The following is a 24,068-nucleotide window of genomic DNA, read 5'->3' as shown; positions in this document are numbered from 1 at the left end:
AATAGCTGAGCCAGTGCCCAACTCCATTTTAATTCATTTGCCATTCACATCTGGTGTAAGCCATACTGCTTGTTTGTTGTTTGTTTTCACATTGTAACTTTCAAGGCTATCCAGTGCTGTTTTTGAAACTGCAACTTGACTTTTTATTTTTTTCTCTTCCCTGTACAGTCCATTTATTTCTGTCTGCCTGACATGCTATTTGTATGTGGCATACTTTGTTGCATTTTCGACAAGTTTCACCTTTAAATCTGTACTCTCTCCGGTCCTGTTCACCCTGTACACATCAGACTTCCAATATAACTCGGAGTCCTGCCATGTGCAGAAGTTCGCTGATGACACGGCCATAGTGGGGTGTGTCAGGAATGGACAGGAGGAGGAGTATAGGAAACTGATACAGGACTTTGTGATATGGTGCAACTCAAACTACCTGCGTCTCAATATCACCAAGACCAAGGAGATGGTGGTGGACTTTCGGAGATCTAGGCCTCATATGGAGCCAGTGATCATTAATGGAGAATGTGTGGAGCAGGTTAAGACCTACAAGTATCTGGGAGTACAGTTAGACGAGAAGCTAGACTGGACTGCCAACACAGATGCCTTGTGCAGGAAGGCACAGAGTCGACTGTACTTCCTAAGAAGGTTGGCGTCATTCAATGTCTGTAGTGAGATGCTGAACATGTTCTATAGGTCAGTTGTGGAGAGCGCCCTCTTCTTTGTGGTGGCGTGTTGGGGAGGAAGCATTAAGAAGAGGGACGCCTCACGTCTTAATAAGCTGGTAAGGAAGGCGGGCTCTGTCATGGGCAAAGTACTCGAGAGTTTAACATCGGTAGCTGAGCGAAGGGCGCTGAGTAGGCTACGGTCAATTATGGATAACTCTGAACATCCTCTACATAGCACCATCCAGAGACAGAGAAGCAGTTTCAGCGACAGGTTACTATCGATGCAATGCTCCTCAGACAGGATGAAGAGGTCAATACTCCCCAATGCCATTAGGCTTTACAATTCTACCGCCAGGACTTAAGAACTTTTTAAAAGCTATTAATGCTTTTTGAGATAGTGATTTAGATGCATATCATATTTTTTTACTGAGTTAAGTATTGTATGTAATTAGTTTTGCTACAACAAGTGTATGGGACATTGGAAAAAAAGTTGAATTTCCCCATGGGGATGAATAAAGTATCTATCTATCTATCTATCTATCTATCTATTGGTTTGGTGCAAGTAATGAGCCCCTGCCACAACGGTAACACAATTTGTCCAGCCAGGCAGGTTTCTGTTTAGATGTTGCAATTTTGTTCATGCTCTCCTACTTTCTGGACTGCAACTTACTTGCATCTCTGTCAACCTTTTCCATTGATACAGTGATTTCAACTGTTCTTTTAAATATGAGTCGTGCTTTAGTTAGCAGCTATTTTTAATGCTTTCTTGTAAGATTCTACGAACTAAACAATCTTTCAGTGCATCATTAAGCCCATCACCGAAATGACAATGTTCGGGTAACTTCTTCAATTCAGCCACATTTGCTGAAATGGACACCCCTTCTTTATGAAACCTAGAAGTGTTGTTCAATCAACAATGGTTGCGGTTCTAAATGTTGCTGCATTACTTTCATGATATCAGCAAAGATCATTTTGTCTGGTTTGGTTGGAGCAGTTAAACTTCTAAGCATCTGTGGACACTTCCATATAATGCTCTCAGCAGAACTGGCACTTGCTCTCATTGGCTATTCCATTTGCTTCAATATACTGCTCAGTTTGTTCCATATACAGCAGCCAGTTATCAGTTGTGCAATTGAATGTCTCTATCTTTCTGAAATAGTTAGCCATTTCTGCTTTTTAAAAATTTATTAGCACCCACTACTCACTGTTTAAGAGCCTTTGAATTTGATCTTCTTCTGCCTTTTTCCCCCCAACTTGACCACCTCCTCCTTTTCTGAAGAAGGATGTGCTGTATTTTTTAAACTCATACATCTCCCTGCACTTTTTCAACATGAGAGCCTTGCTGTGCTTCAACAGGTAGGTAGTAGTCTCGCATTCAATTTAAAACCTAGTCACACTACCATTTGTAACACCAAAACATAAAACTAATTGAAAGAAAAACACGGAGCCCAGATCACGCTCTTAGTTTTGCTTTTAGCAATTATGTTGTGGTGGCGTGATGACGTATGCCATTCACGTACTTTTACATATAACCATAATGAATGATGTAAACAACAGAGGGCTTAATTAAACAATATATTTACAATATTACTGAAATATTAAATACACAATAATCCTGCCTCAAAATTCCTTTGTGAAGTTGCACAACCATGTGCCACTCTGTGGTACAGGCAGGTACTTCACCCTTAGATGTCCTCGATAGTGGGGAAGCTAGTGCCCACATTGGAGCTGACTGAGTTTAGAAACCTCTGCAGCTTTTGCCTATACTGTGGACTGATACCTCTATACCAAACTGTGATATAACCAGTTAGAATACTCTCCATGGTACAGCTGCAGATATTTGCTAGAGTCTATGATGACATCAGAATCAGAATTAGGTTTAATATTACTGACATAAGTTGTGAAATTGGTTAAAATCACAGCAGTGATAAATATAGAGAAAAACTGAATTACAGTTATATCATTAATACAGTTATTAAATTGTTAAGTTAAAATAAGTAGTGCAAAACAAACAGAAATAAAAAGTAGTGAGGGAGTGTTCACGGGTTCAATGTCCATTTAGAAACTGAAAGGCAGAGGGGAAGAAGCTGTTCCTGAACCACTGACTGTGTGTGTCTTCAGGCTTCTGTACCACCTTCCTGATGGTAACAATGAGAAGGGAGCATGTCCTGGGTGGTGCAGGTCCTTAATAATGGACACTGCCTTCCTAAGGCACTGCTCCTTGAAGATGTCTTGGATACTACGGAGGCTAGTACCCATGATGGAACTGACTAATTTTACAAGTTTCTGCAACCTACTTCAATCTTGTGCAGGAGCTCCCCACATAACCAAGAATACACTCCACGGTACATTTGTAGAAGATTTCAAGTGTTTTAATTGACAACCAAATCTCCTCAAACTCCTAATGAAATATAGCCACTGTCTTCATAGCTGCATCGATATGTTGCATCCAGGTTAGGTGTTCAGAGATATTGACACCCAGGATCATGAAATTGCTCCACTTCTGCTTCTTCTATCAGGATTGTTTTGTGTTCCCTCATCTTACCCTTTCTAAAGCCCACAATTAGCTTTGTAGTCTTGCTGACTTTGAGTGCAATGTTGCTGCTGAAACATCACTCACCTAACTGGTATATCTCGCTCCTATATGCCCTTCCGTCACCATCTGAAATTCTGCCGACACTGTTTGTATCGCCAGGAAATTTATAGATGGTATTAAAACTGTGCTTAGGCACACAGTCGTGGGTGTAGAGAGAGTAGAGCATTGGGCTAAGTAGCCACCCCTGTGGTGCACCAACGTCGATGGTCAGTAAGGTGTAGACGTTATTTCCAATCTGCACAGATTGTGGTCTTCCGGTTAGGAAGTCGAGTATTCAGTTGCAGAGGGAGGTACAGAGGCCCAGGTTCTGTTGCTTTCCAATCAGGACTGTAGGAATGATGGTGTTAAACACTGAGCTATAGTAAACAGGCAGCATCCTGACAGAGGTAATAGCATTGTCCAGGTGAACCAAGTCCACGTGAAGAGCCATTGAGATCACGTCAGCTGTAGACCTATTGTGGCAGTTGGCAAATTGCAGTGGGTCCATGTCTTTCCAGAGATAGGTGTTGATTCTAGCCATGACCAACCTCTCAAGGTATTTCATCACCATAGATGCGAGAGCTAAAGGAGGATAGTCATTATGGCAGCTCATGCTGCTCTTCTTGGGCACTGGTATGACTGTTGCTTGTTTGAAATACGTGGGAACTTCCCACTGGAGCAGTGAGAGACTGAAGATGTCTTTGAATACCCCCACCAGTTGGTTGGCACAAGTTTTCAGAGCCTTACCAGGCTCTCCATCAGGCCCTGCCACCCTGTGAGGGTTCACCCTCTTGAAAGAGCCTGACGTTGGCCTCCGAGACAGAGATCACAGTGTGACTGGATGCTGCAGGGATCTTCATAGCTATGGTTTTATTCTCCCTTTCAAAGTGAGCATAAAAGGTGTTGAGCTTGTCTGGTGGTGAGGTATCATTGCCATTCATGATGTTAGGTTTTGCTTTGTAGGAAGTAATGGTCTGCAGAACCTGTCAGAGTTGACATGCATCCAATGTCACCTCCAACTTCTCTTGGAACTGTTTCCTGGCTCTTGAAATAGCCCTCCACAAGTCATACCCGGTTTGCTTGTACAGGCCTGGGGCACCCCAGACTTAAATGCCACAGATCTAGCCCTCAGCAGACTATGAACCTCCTGGTTCATCTACAGCTTTTGGCTTGGGAATGTACAATAACAAATTCCCTCAAACACCTAATGAAATATAGCTGCAGGCACAACTTCTTCATAAATGCATCAATATGTTGGGCTCGGGGTAGATCTTCAGAGATGTTGACAGCCAGTAACCTGAAAATGCTCATTGCTGACTCCTCGATGAGAGCTGGTGTATATTCCTTCACCTTCACCTGGGAAAATTTGTTCACATGTCCTTTAAATTAATTTGTAGAATATTATGCAGATGGCATGGTTGGCATCTTCCCACTGCCCTGAGATGCCCACTATAATCCCAGTCTTAGAGGCATAAAGGAGGACGGGATCACTGCTGTATGTTCATGGGCTTTGCGCCAAGTCTGATGTCTCGAACATCAGTTGAACCTTTTCCTCAATTGAACGCAAACTATGCTGATGCATTGAAGGTCGTGGTGAATCCATCTTCTGCTCCTGCAGTCACTGAGAGGTGATGCCCATAGTATGGAGAGTGGTCCTTGTTTCCAGATTCTTCTTTTGAACTTGCATTGTAGGAGGGTGGGGTGTTGCAGTTGGATCAGGCTGGTATAGGACGTTGGTCTTGTGGATGTTGCAGTAAAGCCCATCCTCTCGTAGCGAAAGTACCTACAGGTGTTAGAGCTCAGCCTCTAAATGTCCACTAATGCAGGGGCCATTTGCATTCTGCAGCTCAGCCTTGGAGGTCCAGGTGAACTTGGCTTAGATCGTGTCACTACAAGTTTAAAACTTTCCGAAGATTCACTCCATTTCCCCCAGAGGTTTGTTGGAAACGAGGTTGAACATTGTCAAGGAAATATTGAGAAAAGTGTTGGTGTAATAATAGTCTTCTTTGACACTGGTTGTCTGGAGACTGCTGGTTGGCATCATTGCTTGCATGCTGTTCTGAAGCAAGCATAAGATGCAGACAAATTTCTGATGGCAGCCAGATTTAAGGATAGTGTTACACAATCCCCCCCAACTGATATTACCAAACACTTTGGTGACATCAAACAAGGCCATGTACAGTGACTGATGGTGACCCCTGCATTTTACTTGGAACTAATACATGTTGAAGCCCATGTCCATTTAGATGAATCTCACTCTTTGGCTACTTGAGGAAGACGGTGTATGAGGACTCTGACCGTGCATTTCCCATTAGTCAGCAGCATGGAGACAACTTCTTTGGGGTTTCCTTCTTTGAAAATGTTCTCAATCACATCTCTGAGGTTTACTAGAATATCCTCCTCTTCCCACTATATTGCTTTCAAAGATGAAGTATTGTTTGCATTCCCTGAGCAAGCACAGTAGCTATAATTTCAGTGGATGCATAATATTAATGCTATTGACTTTACCCCAAAAAAATGACTAATCAAACAGATAAGGACAGCAGATCATGGAAACCTAAAAAAAACCCCCACAGTAAATGCTAGAAATATTCAGCAAGTAAGGCAGCATCTGTGGAGAGAGGACCTTTCATCAGCATTTATCCATTATTCGATGAGTAACATGAAAGGTCCTCTCTCCACAGATGCTCCAGTCGTTCAGCACACTTTCGTGATGTAGCTGAGAGAGAGTGCCTGGACATCAACTCATAGATTACTGACAGAGGGGCAAGTTACCAAATGAGCTACAGTGACAGCAGCAATCTGTGTGTGGAAGAGCTATCACCAATGACAAATCAGAGCTGACGTGGGTCCGTTAAACGCGAGAGCCTTTCTATATACAATGCAAAGTCAGGATGGTTGCTCCAGCTGCTTCACCAAAGATTAACTTACAAATGCACAGCCTTAATTATGTTTTATAACAGGAGCAACAACATTGATTTAGTGAGGCTTTTTTCAACAAGAACAGGTAAGCGCTATGTCATTGCGAATGACATGGACAAGGCAGGTGTTCAGATTCAGACAGGCTGGTACCTGAATCAGCCATAGCCCGTTATTATCACACTGTTGCTGATCCTGCTGGCAAACTGAACCCTCAGAGCAAAAATGGCAATTACCGATGTGCTATTGTGTCTGGGTCATGATTATTGACAGACTGTTATTCCTCGGTCATGGCTTATCATCTGATTTATTGGTTAGAATGGGGGATTTTCCAGAACCAAATGAACATCAGCATTGTCACGACTTCCTGATTGTGCTCAGTACAGTGAAGTCACTGGCCTGAAATGGACTGAGTTTTGTGGGATTACAATTCATAGCCATTTGTGTTATCATGGTCTGGGGTACGTGGAGAATGGGATAGGGCTGAGGCTACGGGAGATCATTATCCAGTTGTACAGAGGTGGAGGCATGAGGAAGGATGATCTGCGTGTAACAGATATGAAGCAGGATTTCTCACTGGGATTGTGTTCTGCCAGGATGCCTTCTCCCCACGCTTATTCCTCGATCTCAGGGACCCTGCACACCTGAGTTGTTAAATATACCCCACACAAGTTCAACTCTCCACTCTCCCTAATCTAACCATTTCCCTTCCCACCCTTTTAATCCCCTATCTCTTAGTCCGTAATAACAGAGTGAATCCAGTCAGGAAGACTCTCCCCGTACGTGACCATCTGGGACACTGGAAGTATCAGGCCACCCTACATGCTGTGGGCAGCTATCCCATTTGCTGAACTACAACCCCTCTCAGAACCAGTAAAGCCATTTTAAAAAAAAACTCTAACTATCAATACCAACCGGTTGAATCAATAGTCAATGTTGATGGACTCCCACGGACTCCAGTCACCCTCACTCACACATCACAAAAGCCCTACTCACACACCAAAGAAAATCACTGTGTACGAACCATGCTGTTGTCTCTGTAAACACCCAAAGAACACCTGTTCAGTCAGCTGCCTTCACCATCTCGGTTTAAAGGAATTCTGTAGTAAAAGGCTTCTCTTCATCTGATCTTACATACCTAATTCTTTCAACTCCCCTGTTCCCTGATCCTTGCCCCACCCCAATCAATCAGCCCCTTCCCCTATCTAATCACCCTTCCCTAATCAGCAGCATTTTGGAAACCCTTCCCTCCTATCTCCCAGTCTCTTCCCACATCCTCGGACAGGCACAGCGTTAACTCTGAGTGTGTTTTCACTCTTGTGACCCATTTCATTGTATGGTTTCATTTCCCACAAAGAAGAAAACCCCACATATTACCGCATGGTCTGTGCGGCACTTTGTATGCTGCATGTTTATGAAAACCCTTCTATTCATTTGATAGAGTGGTATTAAAATGTAACAACCTGAATTTCTGTCCACTACCATTGGCAAACCAGTCCTCAATGGCAGGTCAAACAGAACCTGTTGAGAACATGATTAACCACTGTCTGAATTCATTGTGGGTATGTGCAGCTCCTTTTCCCATTGGTTAGCTGCATAGTGTCCAGTTTCAAACATCCTTGGTATATAGAAAGCACATGTGGGAGTCAGTCTCCCTCTCCCTCTCTCTCCCTCTCTCTCCCTCTGTTTAAGGCAAGTGGTGAACATGGCCTTTGGGAAGGTATGCTCTTTGCACACTTTTAAACTGTTGAATGTATATTTGTTGAATATTCAGCTTTGTAGTGTTTGTAACTTGGGGAACATGAATGTTTGGTCAAATTTTTATCATTTGTAAATAAATGATTAACATACTTATTGTAAGTCAGTGCTTTTAATGTCACTTGCTTGACTCACAAACCTGATTCAGTGTTACAAGGTGTACTGAATCAGGTTCGTGAGTACACAGTGTAGTTGAGGTGTACAGTCTGGGGAAAAGTTGTTGAGAATACTGGGAGAAGGAAATGCGTGTAGACTCGGTGTGCTGAAGGACCTGCTTCAAAGCCAAAGTCAAAAGTCAAAGTAATATTTATAATCAAAATATGTATTGGTTACCATATTTTGCAGTATACACAGTGGATTCCATTTTATATTTTAATTGGACCATCACTTTAATCCAAGCAACCATTTATTTGGGAAACAGCCGGGAGTGAAAATGAAATGATTTCACTATTTCAACAAGTTAGGAACTACGAAGAATTTGAAGGTACCGAAGGTATTGACAATCATCTTGAATATTACAATGAAACTGAAGATTTGGAGGATACAGTCCTCTAATGCATTGTATTAATTCAGTCCATTTTCTGTATCAGGTGTCTGGACTGATTTTGTTCATTAAAGTCATTCAAAAGATCATGGCAGCATACCCTTGATGAATTCCTCTATTGATAACTATTAGGAAGTAATACACAGTTTTATAGCATGGTAGTAGTCTTGGCAGTGATCATATTTGTTCTGTATTTCATTTAAATACATAACTTGTTACTCACTTAAAGAGTAGTTAGTCCTTTTTATACCTTTTTAACTATTTCTGTGAAACTGGCTAATTGGGGCAACTATTTAACTGAGTCAAAAAATACTGGTCCCGATGTGTCCCAATTAAACAGAATCCACTGTATATATTTTCTATTGTAACTTAGAATTTTTATGTATTGCACTATACTGTTGTCATAAAACAACAGATTTCATGACTTATGCCAGTGATATTAAACCTGATTCTGATTCTAACTCTGAGCTACATAATGCACTGTGGCAACAGCCAGCACCCCTAGTCCCTGTGTCTCTCACTCCATCACCATTCAGGACAAGCAGGAGTGTGGAAATTTTCATCCTGAAATTCCCAGCCCAACAGTAAATTCTCAGCTCACTGGCTTTGAAGTTCAAAAGTTCAAAAACTCAAAGTTCAGAGTAAATTTATTATTAAAGCACACATATGTCACCATATACAACCCTGAGAGCCCAATTTTAAATGCATGGATGGAAATTACAATGGACATTTAAAAAATGGAGAAGATAACATCATCTGTTAATCATAAATTAGAACAATTTGATTCATACTGGGAAAAATGGTTTAACTACATAACACCTCATAGGCCTGATTTTATTCTCACAAATCAATGAATATGTTGTAAAAAGAAATCACTCCCTGCTTGTACATAGTTTTCTCATTTTACTTGTTCTTTCTTTCCTCTCTTCTCTATAAGTGTATACGTCAAATAAATATTATGTGGAGATTTGTGGCAAATATGAATATATGATATATATGTACAGTATCTGAAATACATCTCATGGAAATGTTTGTTTGATGGTGAACTTCAATAAAAAACAAATTACAAAAGAAAACAATTCAGCACGCCACACAAGCATACGCAATTCTGTTAAGTATATACCACTGAACTTAAATGAAAGCACAACACAGAAAAATGAAGAAATTATTACTACTGAAGAATAACTTAACCAATAGAAGAATACGTTCTCTTTATGTAAGACATCCCCAGAGCAGACTTGATATCAACAAGGAAGCATTGAAAACTTTGCTCAATGTTGGAGACCTCCTCCCAGAAACAGAAGGGTTCCTTAAACATTAACATTAACACAAAAAATTATCAACAATACATAGTAAAAGACCAACAAATTCAAGACAATAAAGGCAGAAAATACCAAGAAAAACCAGAAAGAATCCAACACATTACAAACACATAACACAACACAACACAAACTCATAAAAGACAACATAACTTATTGTAAATACAAGCCATTCCAAACTCACATACAGAAATCAATAAAGTGAAAAACACCAGAAATATACCAAATTAAAAGAGGAAATTGAAAGACTATGGAACATGAACAGGGTATCCATTGTCTCAATAATTATATCTACAACTGGCATCATCCCAAACGCACTACACAATAGCATTAAACAATTAGGTCTACATGGAAATATCTATGTAAATCTTCAGAAAGCCACAATACTAAACATCACTAGAATAGTCCGGAAGTTCCTAGCAATTGAGTAATGAGTGTGCTTGGCTATAACCATACCTCAGGTTTTACCAGCTTGAATTGAGAAAAAATAATAATGATAAATAAGCAATAAATATCGAGAACATTGAGATGAAGAGTCCGTGAAAGTGAGTCCAGAGGTTATGGGAACAGGTCAGTGATGGAGCGAGTGAAGTTATGGAGTCATAGAGTCATAGCAAAGTACAACACAGAAATTGGCCCTTCAGCCCATCTAGTCTATACCAAAATCATTTAAGTTATCTACTCTGATAGACCTGCACTGGGACCATAGCCCACCATGCCCATACAATCCATGTACCTATCCAAACTTAGCTTAAATGTTGAAACTGAGCTCACATGCACCACTTCTGCTGGTAGCTCATTCCACATTCTCACAACACTCTGAGTGAAGGAGATCCCTTCTTGTTTCCCCTTAAACTTTTCATCTTTCACCCTTAACCCATGACTCTGGTTGTAGTCCCCAACCACAACCTCAGTGGAAAAAGCCTGCATGCATTTACTTTATCTATAACCCTCATAACTTTGTATACTTATATCAAATTTCCCTCAATCTTATACATTCTAAGGAATTGAAGTCCTAACCTGTTCAATCTTTCCTCATAATGCAAGTTCTACAGACCCTGCAATACCCTTATAAACTTTCTCTGTACTCTTTCAACTTTATCTATATCTTTCCTGTAAGTAGGTGACCGAAACAGCACACAATACTCCAAAATAGGCCTCAGCAACATTGTATACAACTTCAACATAACATCCCATCTCCTATACTCAATGCATTCATTTATGAAGACCAATATGCTTTATTTACAACCCTATCTACCTGTGACACCACTTTCAATGAATTATGGACCTGTACTCCCAGATCCCTATGTTCTACCACACTTCTCAGTGCCCTGCGTTCACTGTGTAAGACCTACCCCGGTTGGTCTTAACCAAAGTGCAACACCACACACTTGTCTGCATTAAATTCCATCTGCCATTTTTCAAGCTGATCCGAATATCTCTGCAAGCCATGATGTCCTTCCTCGCTGTTCACTACACCCCTAGTCTTGCTGTCATCTACAAGTTTGTTGATCCAGTTAATTCCATTATCATCCAGATCATTGACATGGATGACAAACAACAATGGACCCAGCACTGATTCCCGCAGCACTTCACTTTGTCACAGACCTCCAGTCAGAGGTGAAACCATCTACTACCACCCTCTGGCTTTTCTCGCAAAACGGAAGTCTCATCCAATTCACTACCTCATATTGAACGCCAAGCAACTCAATCTTCTTGACCAACCTCCCATGCGGGACCTTGTCAAATGCTTTGTTAAAGTCCATATAGCTATTCCCTCTGATTTAGGACCTTGATGGTTGAGAGGTAAAACTTCTCCTGAACCTGGTGGTGAGAGTCTTGAGGCTCCTAGACCTTCCTCTTGATGGCAGTATTGAGAAGAGAGCACGACCAGTGCGGTGGGAGTCCCTGATGATGGATGTTGCTCTCCTGCGATAACGCTCTGTGTAGACATGCTCAGTGGTGGGGAGACCTTTATCCGTGATGGACTGGGCTGTAACCACTACTTCCTGTACTATTTTCCATTCAAGTATATTGACTGTGGCCAGTCAATATACTCTCAACCACACACCTATAGAAGTTTGTCAAAGTTTTAGATGTCATGCCAGTAACAAAGAGTGGCAGCTGAACAAACCTTGAAAGAATCAAACTAGGGAAGAACACTAAATATGAGCCTTGTCAACTGTAGCTCTGTGTTGAGAATGAATTTGTTTGGGGATACGAAACTTTAGACCATGGATAAAAAAACTGGGTAGGGGCAATAATTACTCAAGAATGCAATGAACAGGAGCAACAGACAAACAGTAAAAGTCCAAAGTAAATTTGATTATCAAAGTACATATAAGTCACTATATGCAACCCTGAGATTCATTTTCTTGTGGGCATACTCAGCAAATCCACAGAATAGTAACTTTAACAGGATCAATAAAAGATCAACTAGAGTGCAGAAGACAACAAACTGCAAATGCAAATATAAATAAATAACAATAAATAACCAGAGCAAGAAATAACAAGAAAAAGAGTCTTTAAAATGAGATGATTGGTTGTAGGAACATCTCATAGGATGAGCAAGTGTGTGTTGATATTCCCTTTGTTCAAGAGCCTGATGGCTTAGGAACTATTCTTGGTGCTAATCCTGAGGCTCTTGTACCTTCTACCTGATGGCAACTGTGAGAAGAGAGTATGACCTAGGTGGTGAGGATCTCTGATGATGAATGCTATTTTCCATAAGTCCATAAGATATAGGAGCAGAATTAGGCCATTTGGCCCATCGAGACTGCTCGGCCATTTCAACATGGCTGATCCAATTTTCCTCTCAATCCAATCTCCTGCCTTCTTCCCATATCCCTTCATGCCCTGACCAATCATGAACTTATCAACCTCTGCCTTAAATATACATAAAGACTTGGCCTCCACAACTAACTGTAGCAAAGAATTCCACAGATTCACCACTCTCTGGCTAAAGAATTTCCTCCTCATCTCCATTCTAAAAAGACACCCCTCTATTCTGAGTCAGTGTCCTCTAGTCTTAGACTCTCCCACCATAGGAAACATCCTCTCCACATACACTCTTTCAAAGCGGTTCTCCATTCAATAGGTTTCAATTAGGTCACCTCTCATCCTTTTGAATTCTAGTGACTACAAGCCCAGAGCCTTCAAATGCTCTTCATATGACAAGCCTTTCAATCCTGGAATCATATTTGTGAACCTCCTTTGAACCCTCTCCAGTTTTGCCATGTCCTTTCTAAGATAAGAGGCCCAGAACTGTTCGTTATACTCCAAGTGAGGCCTCACCAGTGCTTTATAATGTCTCAACATTACATCCTTGCTTTTATACTGTAGTCCTCTTGAAATTTATGTGAACATTACATTTGCCTTCCTCACCACAAACTCAACCTGCAAGTTAACCTTACGTGAATCCTGAACAAGGACCCCAGTCCTTTTGTCCTCAGATTTTTGTATCTTCTCTTCATTTAGAAAATAGTCAATGCTTTAATTTCTTCTACCAAAGTGCATGGCCATGCATTTCCCAACACTGTATTCCATCTGCCATTCCTCTTCCCATTCTCCTAATCTGTTAAATTCTTCTACAGCTTATCTACAAAACAACCCACCTCTCCACCCATCTTCATATTGTCTGCAAACTTTGCAACAGAACCATCAGTTCCATCATCCATCATTGACATATAATGTAAAAAAAATCAGTGCCAACACAGACCCTTGTGGAACACCACTAGTCACCGGCAGCTTTGCTCCCTGTCAATCAGCCACTGCTTTATCCACACTAGAATCTTTCCTGCAATACAATGGGCTCATAGGTTGTTAAGCAGCCTCATGTGTGGCACCTTGTCAAAGTCCTCTGAAAATCCAAGAATACAACATCAACCAATTCTCCTTTGTCTATTCTGGTTGTTGTTTCTTCAAAGAATTCCAACGTGGTTTCCTTGAGGAAACCATGCTGACTACAGGCTATTTTATCATGTGCCGTGAAGTACTTTGACACCTCATCCTTAAAAATTGACTCCAACATCTTCCCAACCACTGAGGTCAGACTAACCGGCCTATAGTATCCTTTCTTCTGCCTCTCTCTCTTCTTGAAGAGTGGAGTGAGATTTGCAATTTTCCAGTCTTCCAGAACCATTCCAGAATCTAGTGATTCTTGAAAGATCACATTACCAATGCCCCCACAATTTCTTCAGTCACCTCTTTCAGAACTCTGGGGTGTATGCCATCTGGTCCAGGTGACTTATTTACCTTCAGACCATTCAGTTGCCTAAGAACCTTCTCTCATATTATAGTAACTTCGCACACTTCATACCACATGACACCTGAAACTTCCACCGTAACGCTAGTGCCTTCCACACCGAAGATTGATGCAAAATACTTATTCAGTTTGTCTGTTATTTCATTGCCCCCCGTTACTACCTCTCCAGCATCACTTTCAGCAGTCTGATGTCCATCCTCATCTCTCTTTTACACTTTATGTATCTGAAGAAACTTTTGTATTCTCTTTAATACTATTGGCTCTCTTACTTTTGTATTCCACCTTTTCCTTCTTAATGTCTTTTTAGTTGCCTTCTGTTGGTTTTAAAGGCTTCTCAATCCTCTAAATTACACAAATTTTTGCTCTACTATATGCCCTCTCTTGGCTTTTATGTTGGCTTTTATTCTCTTGTTAGTCATGGTTGTGTCATCTTTCCTATAGAAGACTTCTTCCTCTTTGGGATGAATATATCCTGTGCCTTCTGAATTGCTTCCAGAAATTCCAGCCATTGCTGCTTTGCCGTCATTCCTGCCAGTGTTTTATTCCAATCAATTCTGGCTACCTCCTCTCTCATGCCTCTGTAATTCCCTTTAATCAATTGTAATACAGATACATTTGACTTTAGCTTCCTCTTCTCAAATTTCAGGGTGAATTCAATCATATTATGAAGACTTGTGCCTAAAGATTCTTTTACCTTTAGCTCTCTAGTCAATTCTGGTTGATTGCTTAGCATCCAATCCAGAACAGACAATCCTCTGGTAGGCTCAACCATGAGCTGCTTTAAAAAGCCATCTCACAGGCACTCTAGATCTTCCCAATCTACCTGCATATTGAAGTCTCCCATGACTATTATTACATTGCCCTTTTGGTATGCTTTTCTACCTCCTGTTGTAATTTGTAGGCCACATCCTTACTACTGGTTTGGGGTCTGCATATAACTCTCATAAGGGTCTTCTTTCCTTGCACTTTCTTAACTCTATCCACAATGATTCAACATCTTCTGACCCTATGTCACCTCTTTCTAATGATTTGATTTCATTTTTTAGCAACAGAGCAATACCAGCCCTTCTTGTTTCCTGCCTGTCCTTTCAATACAATGTGTATCCTTGGAGGTTAAGCTCCCAGCTATAATCTTCTTTCAACCACAATTCAGTGATGACGACAACATCACACACGCCAATCTGTAACTGTGCTACAAGTTCATCTACCTTATTCCGTACACTGTGCGCATTCAAATATAACACCTTCAGTCCTATATTCACCCTTTTTGATTTTGTCCACCTTTTACATTGCACTTCATCCTGTTGACTGCAATTTTGTCCTATCATCAGCCTCTCCTTGCTTGGAGTCTCACCACACATTGCCTCTGCTTGTAAACCAACTACCTCATCTTCAGCACTATCACTCCAGTTCCCATCCCCTGCCAAATTAGTTTAAACCCACCCAAACAACTCTAGCCAACCTGCCTGTAAGGATATTGGACCCCCTCAGGTTCAGGTGTAACCTGTCCCTTTTGTACAGGTCATGCCTTCCCTAGAAGACACCCCAATGATCCATAAATCTGAACCCCTGCCCCTTGCACCTGTTCTGCAGCCAAGCAATTGCCTGCCAAATCATTATATTCTTACCCTCACCAGAACGTGGCACAAGCATCTATCCAGAAATCACTGCCCTGGAGATCCTGTTTCTTAGCTTTCTACCTAACTCCCCAATCTGTAACTCTTTAGGACCTCCTCACCATGTCCACCTATGTCATTGTTGCCATTATAGAACATAGAAATCTACAATGACAGGCCCTTTGGTCCACAATGATTTTAGCTTCTCCTTCTCAAATTTCAGAGTGAATTCAATCATATAATGATCACTCTTCCCCAAAGGGTTCTTTTACCTTAAGCTCTCCAATTCTGGTTCATTGCATAACTTCCATCAGGGTCTTTTTACCCTTAGCTCTATCCACAATGATTGAACATCTTCCAACCCTATGTCACCTCTTTCAAATGAGTTGATTTCAGTTTGATTTACCAATAGAGCAACGTAACCCAGCTACCTTCCTGCCTACCCTTTCGATATGATGTGTTACGTACCCCGTAACTGGGTCACTTACCAGCAAAGATAGAGAGGTCCATTGAAGTCTGATGGTACTATTTTTAACAGTATTTATTGATAGAAATACACAAAAATAATATCAATGCAAACACACAGATAATATACGTCGTTAATACTAAATCTAAAAACGCGGGTATAATAATAATCAATGAGAAATAGCTCTATCGTTGTCTAGGGGATAATGTATTGTCCGATGGAAATATAAAAGTCACTTTAGTTCAGTCAAGCTGTAGGCTGCAGCCTTTGGTTGGAGAGAGAGACGGGTTAAAACTTGCCCATTCCTTTTATGATGTCAATCCTTCGAGAGTCGTTGGGAGTTGAGCTCCCCGTTGTTAGCTAAAAACCATTTTTCCGTGGCAAAGGCCACTGATTCCGGGGCAAATGGAAACGGACGCACGTGGCCTTCCACCAGCTTTCGCTATTACGGGATCGCTAGCATTTCTTCTGGTGCGTCTGAGGGGCTGTTCCCATAGACCCTCTTTTTATCCTGACTCACAGGGTCTCAGTTGTCAATCAGGTTGGGATGATGCAATCCCTCCACCAACCTCCCCCTCGGTTCATTGCCTGGGGGAGGTTTCGATGCATCGTGCAGGATGCAATACACAAGTCCGTCTCCAAGAGACAATAGCCGGTATCAATGGGTCCGCCTTTCGGAGGCCAGGACACATTCCAACCCTTTTGTGGATTCTGCATGCCTTTCTCTCATTTCCTGTGTCCCCTGAACTGACTTAATAGTGATCTTGCGATTCTCACAAAGGAGGGGGCTACCCCGCACCCTTCGGCCCCTCAGAGCTGTGGCACATTCGTAACAGATGTGTATCCTTGGACATTAAGCTCCTAGCCATCATCTTTCAGCCAAAGATTTCCTACACAGCCCTTCATGTAGATGTGCTCAATGCTCCATACACGATGTTCTGGGTGAATCCACTACATTTTGCATGATTTTCAGTTCAAAGACTTAGGTGTTTCCACAGCAGGTGGTGAAGGAGCCAGTCAATACACTCTCCGGTACACATCTGTAGCTAACTCCCTCCACCTCTGATCCTCCGATGAGGACTGGCTCATGGACCTCAAAAGAAGAAGATGCTGTACCGCATTTGCAAAACAAACTGCATACTGAACGGGCTGCACGTGGGAAGAGAGAATCCTTTGTTGTAACATATTTGCAAAACAAACTAGACATTCAAAGGATTGCATGTGGAAAGAGAGAATCATTTGTTGTAGCGCACTTACAAAACAAACCAGACACTTCAAGGTTTGCATGTGGGGAAAAAAAGGAGAATCTTTTGTCTTAAAAAACACAAAATGCTGACAGAACTCAGCAGGCCAGACAGCATCTATGGGAGGAGGTAGTAACGACGTTTCGGGCCGAAACCCTTCATCAGGAGTGAAGTAACATGGGATGGTCGAGGGGGGATAAGAAGTGGGGGGAGGGATAAAGTAGAGAGCTGGGAAGTGATAGGCTGGAGGGAAATGGGCTAGGGGGAAGTTGGAGAATCCTTTATCTTACCGCATTTCTAAAACAAATCAGACACGGAAAGCTTTGCATGTAGAAAGACTGGAATTTAAGTCACACCTTATCTCTGAATAACAAGTCTGTATTCATATCTGCTATCGAGTTGCAGTCTGAATTCAGGACAGGTATTGTGTGTGTGTGTGGGGGGGGGGGGGGGGGGGAATTGAAAGCCCGTCGGCCTTTTTCTTGGCGAACACCTGAGCAACAGCGGTAAGGAAGTACAGTATTGGACAGTCCAGCCAAGCAGAGCAATAAGATCAAGCCAGTATGTGTTTACAGTTACTTGTTAGCCTCTGATCAATTGCTGCGCATATTCCTTTGCACTGTGGTGTGCCCTCCACTCTGCCTTGAAAACTGTCCACCTCACGGCACACTTCCTCGTTAACTCCGACACTATCATCTCTACTTTGACTCGCTCCATGTAATTTTGTGCTTTGATCCCCCGGATAGCAGAAGTTTTTTCCGTCTATCTCGGTATTTGTGATAGTAATAAACCAATGTCAGATACCCGTTTATTTGAAATCGAGTTCGGTAAACGGTTTCATTTTCCACTGCCAAGGAAATGCCATTAAAAACCCCGCGACTGCATTTGGAGGATCTGCTTATTAGATCACTACTTAGTGAGAGGTCGGAGGAACCAGATCAATTAAAGAGAGCGTCTGAGTGATGATTTCGCACTGTCCTCGGAACAAAATCCAACCTGCTATTCAAAGAAAAACGACAGATGCACCACTGGCCGCAGAACCTACGTTTTTTTTCCAAGGTTTCCGAAGCCTGGCATGAGTCGATTACCAGACTGAGTTTAGTTGCTCCACAGCCTAGTTGCGCTGTTTATTGTGCGATTTGATTGTTTTCGTTCCTCGTTCCACTGACGCCAGAGTTTCTCTGACAAAAACAAGCTTGTTGCCTGTCCCTGGACTAACTGTTTTGGTTCCAGCGCAACTCACGGCGAGTCACAATTAACTCCGCACGGTAACCGCTGCGTGAACGCAATTTTTCCAGCCCTATACCATACCTTGGATCTTACAATTGTCGAATTCCTTATACTCCTGCATCGACACGACCATGATTCCACACAGTGCCACTTGGAAAGTCAGCTGAGAATAAACACTTCAAGTGAACGGGTGATTGGCTGGCGGCTTGCGATCCTACTGACGGAGTACGACAGGCGGTTAAGGGGACATATACAGAGAAAACCACATTTCCTTGATCTTTGTAAAGGAACTTGATGGGATTCGTGAAAGTTTGTAAAGGTAACTGGGCACAAGAGCTCCGGAATTTGCTCGATGTGAGGTACAAAGCTGGAATTCCACCGTCATTCTTAACTTGAGTCCGAACTGGTGGTTCAGAGCGCTGTCCTGTTACACTGAATGAGGGTGGAGACAAACGTGGGCTGTCAGTAGGAAGCAAGTTGGATGGGAGATGTGGTGTGAAAGGCGGTTGAGCTCCAGCGGTTAAAGCGTATTTGAATGCGAGGGTTTGTTAGGATAAAACCCGTGTGAAGAGTGGGGCAACGAGAAGCAAACAAGAGAAAATCGGCATATGCTGGAAATCCGGCCCAAAACGTCGACTGTACTTTTTTTCATAGATGCTGCCCGACCAAACTGAGTTCCTTCGGCATTTTTGCGTGTGTTGCTAGGGTAACGAGAAGGAAGGGGTATGCTAGGTTAAAGAGATTGCGTGTGAAATGGAGAATTGGTGTTGGTTGAAATATTGTGCATTGAACTAATTGGTATTCAAAGGTCAGTGGTTTGTGAAAATGGAGAGGAAGTGTTTTTTTTATGGGAAGTACTGGAAAGCCTGTATCAATCACAATCCCCATTCCTTCCCCTTCTGTATTCCATCGACTGTAGCCGGTGCAGCACTAGTTATTGTCATTGTAATCCCGTTGAATAAAGTACTTTGCAAGCCCGTTCCTTTATCCTGCCTCAGTTAATTTCCACATTAACCTTACCCATCACAATCCTATCTGACATCATTTGATATTTTTGGCAATTTTTTTAGACAATAATTTTTTTAATCCAAACAGGGGAAGGAGGGCATGCATGGTTTGATATGGTATTGGTTTATTATTGTCACATGGACTGAGATAGCTGATTGTTTGCATGCCACCAAGGGAGATTATGCTATACCCAAGACTGTTAGAGTGTATTATGGAGTTAGGTTATTATGTTAATATTAAAATTAGGTTATTATATTAATATTCACTTCAGCAACCAATCTTTAGACCTGAATGTGGATTTTAGATTAAATTTAAAATGCAGCCCTGGACAACAGTTTCCTGGGGCTGCGGACATCAGTTAATTGAAAACCACACAGTGCAGATTAACATTCATTTTGGGTGTCTGGAGTGTGGGTGTGAAGATGGAGGTGTGAATGTTATATGTAATTCAAAGAAAAGCATTGTAAATACATTGTAACTATAGAATTGTCCTGCCACTACCTTTGATCTTTAGCATATAAAATATCATGTAATATTGGGTCTTCTACCGAGTGTCTCATTTTGTTGAATAAAACACTTCTGTATCGATTAGCTTCAATGTCTCTCCGGTGACTTTTTTCACATTACAATACTAATTACACTGAAGTGGTATGAAGAAAAACCACCTTCAGAATACAGTGTTGTAGCTACAGACAACGTACAGTGATATACAAGGGCCTTAATAGGTTCGATTGGGTGATGAAGAGCTCATCATTTACATATGAGAGGATCACTCAAGACTCTCACAAGAACATGATAGAAGCTGTACTTGAGTCTGGTGATTTATGCTCTCAAACTTAGGTATCTTCTGCCTAATGGGAGAGGGCAGAAGAGAGAATGATTGGTGTGAGCGAAGCCCGTGATTTGTGATTGCTGCTTTCCCAGGGCAGTGGGAAGTATTGTCATTGGGGGTGGGGGGGGGAGTTCGGTTTGCATGATGGATGATGCCATGCAATCTGTACACCAACTGGCTGACGATGGATGAGAGATAAAACTATACAGTGACATCAACACTGTCAGCATTGACAGTTACAAGCTGGTGAGGTGAAATCTTCATGTTCAGGATTCCACATTCCTTAATGTTTATTTCTTACACACAAGTGTAAGAACAAAATAATTGTTACTCCATATAACAAAAAAAGACACAAAAGATAAAGAACATAATAATAATCAAAAAACACGCAATAAATATAAATACAAGATGGCATACATACTTGGATCGATAGTATGTCTATAAAGTGATGCCAGGCTGTGATAAGCTGTGATATAAAGTGATAAGGTGACTGATGGGAAAGAATAAAATAGAGGTGGAGTTAGTGGGTGGAGGTGTTGATCAGCCTTGCTGCTTGGGGAAAGTAGCTGTTTTTGAGTCTGGTGGCCCTGGTGTGAATTCTGTGTAGCCTCCACTCTGATGGGAATGAGACAGCAGTCCATGAGCAGGTTGTGTGGGATCCTTCATGATGTTACTGGCCTTTTTCTGGCACCGGTCTGTATATATGTCCCTGATGGCAGGTAGGCTGGTTTCAGCGATGCTGTGGGCAATTCTGGCTACCCATTGTAGAGGCTTCCTGTCCACTGCAGTGTAGCCTCCACAGCAAGCAGTGATACTGCATCTGTAGAGTGACGTGACTATGGATGTGCAAAGTCCAGCTCTCTTCAGCCTCCTCAGAAAGTAGAGGCATTGGTGAGCTTTCTTGACTGTTCTAGTTCCATGAAAGTCTGTGTACGATGTGAACTCCCAGAAGTTGAAACTGCTTGCTGTGCTGCTCATGTGAGAGGTGCACATTCTCCTGAAGCTGATAACCATCTACTTGATGACATTAAGGAACAGGTTATTTGCTGGCACCAGACCTTGAGCTCTTCCACCTCCTCCCTGTAATGAGAGAGCTACATATTCCCACAAAACAGCTGTCTGTGATTACCCAGCTGCTGGGGGGGTAACCCAAGAAAAAACAATGCCACTGGAAGCATCAGACATTTTGGGGACTTTACCATCTCAAAATTCTCTCCAATTTACCACCTGTGCTGGAAACAAATCAACATTCCTTCATCGTTGCGTGGCTCTCTATTCCACTGGCAGGATTTGGGGCCCTACCTCTGCCATCCAGGGCAAATAGTGATGGGCATTAAGTATTGCCCTGACCAGCAAAATACACATTCCATAAGTGAATTATAAAAAAGACATTGAGCAATGTTGGATGACTTTAGGGAGTCTGTGGTAAAATAAGACAATAAAACCACACGTAATACTAGGTATAGAGTCGGGGAGTTATAAAGAGATATAGCGCGGACACAGGACCTTCAGTCTATCGAGTCTGTGCTGTCCATCAACTGCCCACTTACACTGATCCATTATTCCTCCCTTTTTATGAAGATTCTCCCCACTTCTTCATCAACTCTCCCCAAATTCTACCACACAGCTAATCACTAGGGGCAAATGACTAATTAATGCTCCCACCCTATATGGGGACAAACCAGTGCAGCCCAGGAAAACCTACGTGGTCACCAGGGAAACCTGATGTCGGGATAGAACCAACTCTCTGGAGCTGCCTGTCAGCAGTTCTAACTACACCACTCCGCTGCCCAGCTGCAAAAAATGTGGCTCATTAATACTAAACGAATGATAAAAAGGACTGCTTCCCATCATTCCAGGGCATTCACAAACATGAGAAGGTCTGCAGATGCTGGAAGTACAAAGAAACACATACAAAATGCTGGAGGAACTCAGCACTGGTCCAGGTGAGTCAGTGCCAGTCCGAGTGAGTCGATGGCGGTCCGATGAGTCCGAGTGAGCCGATGCTGGCCCAGGTGAGTCCGGGTGAGTCGGCACTGGTCCGGGTAAATCACTGCTGGTCCAGGTGAGTCCAGGTAAGTCAGCGTTGGTCCGGGTGAGTCGGTGCTGGTCCGGGTGAGTTGGTGCTGGTCCGGGTGAATCAGTGCTGGTCCGGGTGAATCAGTGCTGGTCCGGGTGAATCACTGCTGGTCCAGGTGAGTTCGGGTAAGTCAGTGCTGGTCCGGGTGAGTCGGCGCTGGTCCGGGTGAGTCGGCGCTGGTCCGGGTGAGTCGGCGCTGGTCCGGGTGAGTTCGGGTAAGTCAGTGCTGGTCCGGGTGAGTCGGCGCTGGTCTGGGTGAGTCGGCGCTGGTCCAGGTGAGTCAGTGCTGGTCCGGGTGAGTCAGTGCTGGTCCGGGTGAGTCCAGGTGAATCAGTGCTGGTCCAGGTGTGTCCGGATGAGTCGGCACTGGTCTGGGTGAGTCGGTACTGGTCTTTATAAAGCTACTTGTATAGACCTAGGCTGATGTGTGCAAGGTACAGAGCTGGGTGAGTGTTTGGGTTTGCGTTGAACGTGTAGGTGCTGATGCAGGGTAACTGTGCAGGCCTGGGTTGAGTGGGTGCCTCTGCAAAAGCAGGGTGTGAACAAATGGGTGCTGGGCAAAGCAGGTGGGTGCTCTGTGGTTCAGATGGCGCACACATGGGTGAAGTGAAGCACTGAAGGAGAGGGTCCCAGTGGTCTCAATCAAACTACATCACACTGGAAATCTTGTACCTTTCTGAGGCTTCCTGCCATGGCGTTCTGGAAATGAAATCGTACAGTACTCCTCCAGATGAATGTAATTGACCAGGGCCTCTTTCCGGGAGGTCATGTTGCGTCCTGGATACAGAATCACTGCTTCTTCTTAAGTGATAACAGCTCAGCATTACACCTTCCAACATCAGATTGGCCTGAAGGAAGACAGGATGAGATGACTATAACTGTTTACATACTATATAAGGTTATTGTATCAAGTATTACAGCAAATATAAAATATTGTAATAAATTATTGTGCTCCTTGAAATTCCTGAAACTGCCTCACAAATACAAGAGTTTCTGCAGATGCTGATAATCCAGAATAACAAACAAACTGTTGGAGGAACTCTGCAGATCAGGCAGCATCTGTGGGAAGGAATAAAGAGTCAATGTTTCTCAGGCTGGGATCCTCGGAGAGGAAGTGGGAGAGAAAGGGAAAGGGGAAGGGGAAGAGAAAGGGAAAGGGGAAGTGGGAGAGAAAGGGAAAGAGGAAGTGGGAGAGAAAGGGGAAGGGGAAGGGAAAGGGGAAGGGGAAGAGAAAGGGAAAGGGGAAGTGGGAGAAAGGGAAAGGGGAAGGGGAAGAGAAAGGGAAAGGGGAAGGGGAAGAGAAAGGGAAAGGGAAAGGGGAAGTGGTAGAGAAAGGGAAAGGGGAAGTGGGAGAGAAAGGGAAAGGGGAAGGGGAAGAGAAAGGGGAAGGGGAAGAGAAAGGGAAAGGGGAAGTGGGAGAGAAAGGGAAAGGGGAAGGGGAAGAGAAAGGGAAAGGGGAAGGGGAAGAGAAAGGGAAAGGGGAAGGGGAAGAGAAAGGGAAAGGGGAAGTGGGAGAGAAAGGGAAAGGGGAAGGGGAAGAGAAAGGGAAAGGGG

The 24,068-nt window shown here is 42.8% G+C and overlaps 1 protein-coding gene across 5 annotated transcripts in view; it reads right to left on the bottom strand.

Moving 5' to 3' along the window:
- svopl (SVOP-like) overlaps nucleotides 1–24,068 on the bottom strand; it is a 128,770-nt gene that overhangs the window by 77,321 nt on the left and 27,381 nt on the right. For 3 of the 5 annotated variants that reach the window (XM_073058975.1, XM_073058977.1, XM_073058978.1), the window contains exon 2: nucleotides 23,187–23,362. In XM_073058975.1, the coding sequence (XP_072915076.1) occupies nucleotides 23,187–23,283 (97 nt within the window). In that variant the 5' untranslated portion in view covers nucleotides 23,284–23,362. Of the gene's footprint in view, nucleotides 1–18,675; nucleotides 19,007–23,186; nucleotides 23,363–24,068 lie in introns of those variants that run through there. The other 2 variants (XM_073058976.1, XM_073058979.1) reach the window with 1 other exon arrangement.

This window comes from Hemitrygon akajei, chromosome 10 (genome assembly GCF_048418815.1).
Source record: "Hemitrygon akajei chromosome 10, sHemAka1.3, whole genome shotgun sequence".
Classification (NCBI taxonomy): domain Eukaryota; kingdom Metazoa; phylum Chordata; class Chondrichthyes; order Myliobatiformes; family Dasyatidae; genus Hemitrygon; species Hemitrygon akajei.
The sequence above is the reverse complement of the archived record's forward strand: the minus strand, read 5'-3'. Positions and strand labels throughout refer to the sequence as shown.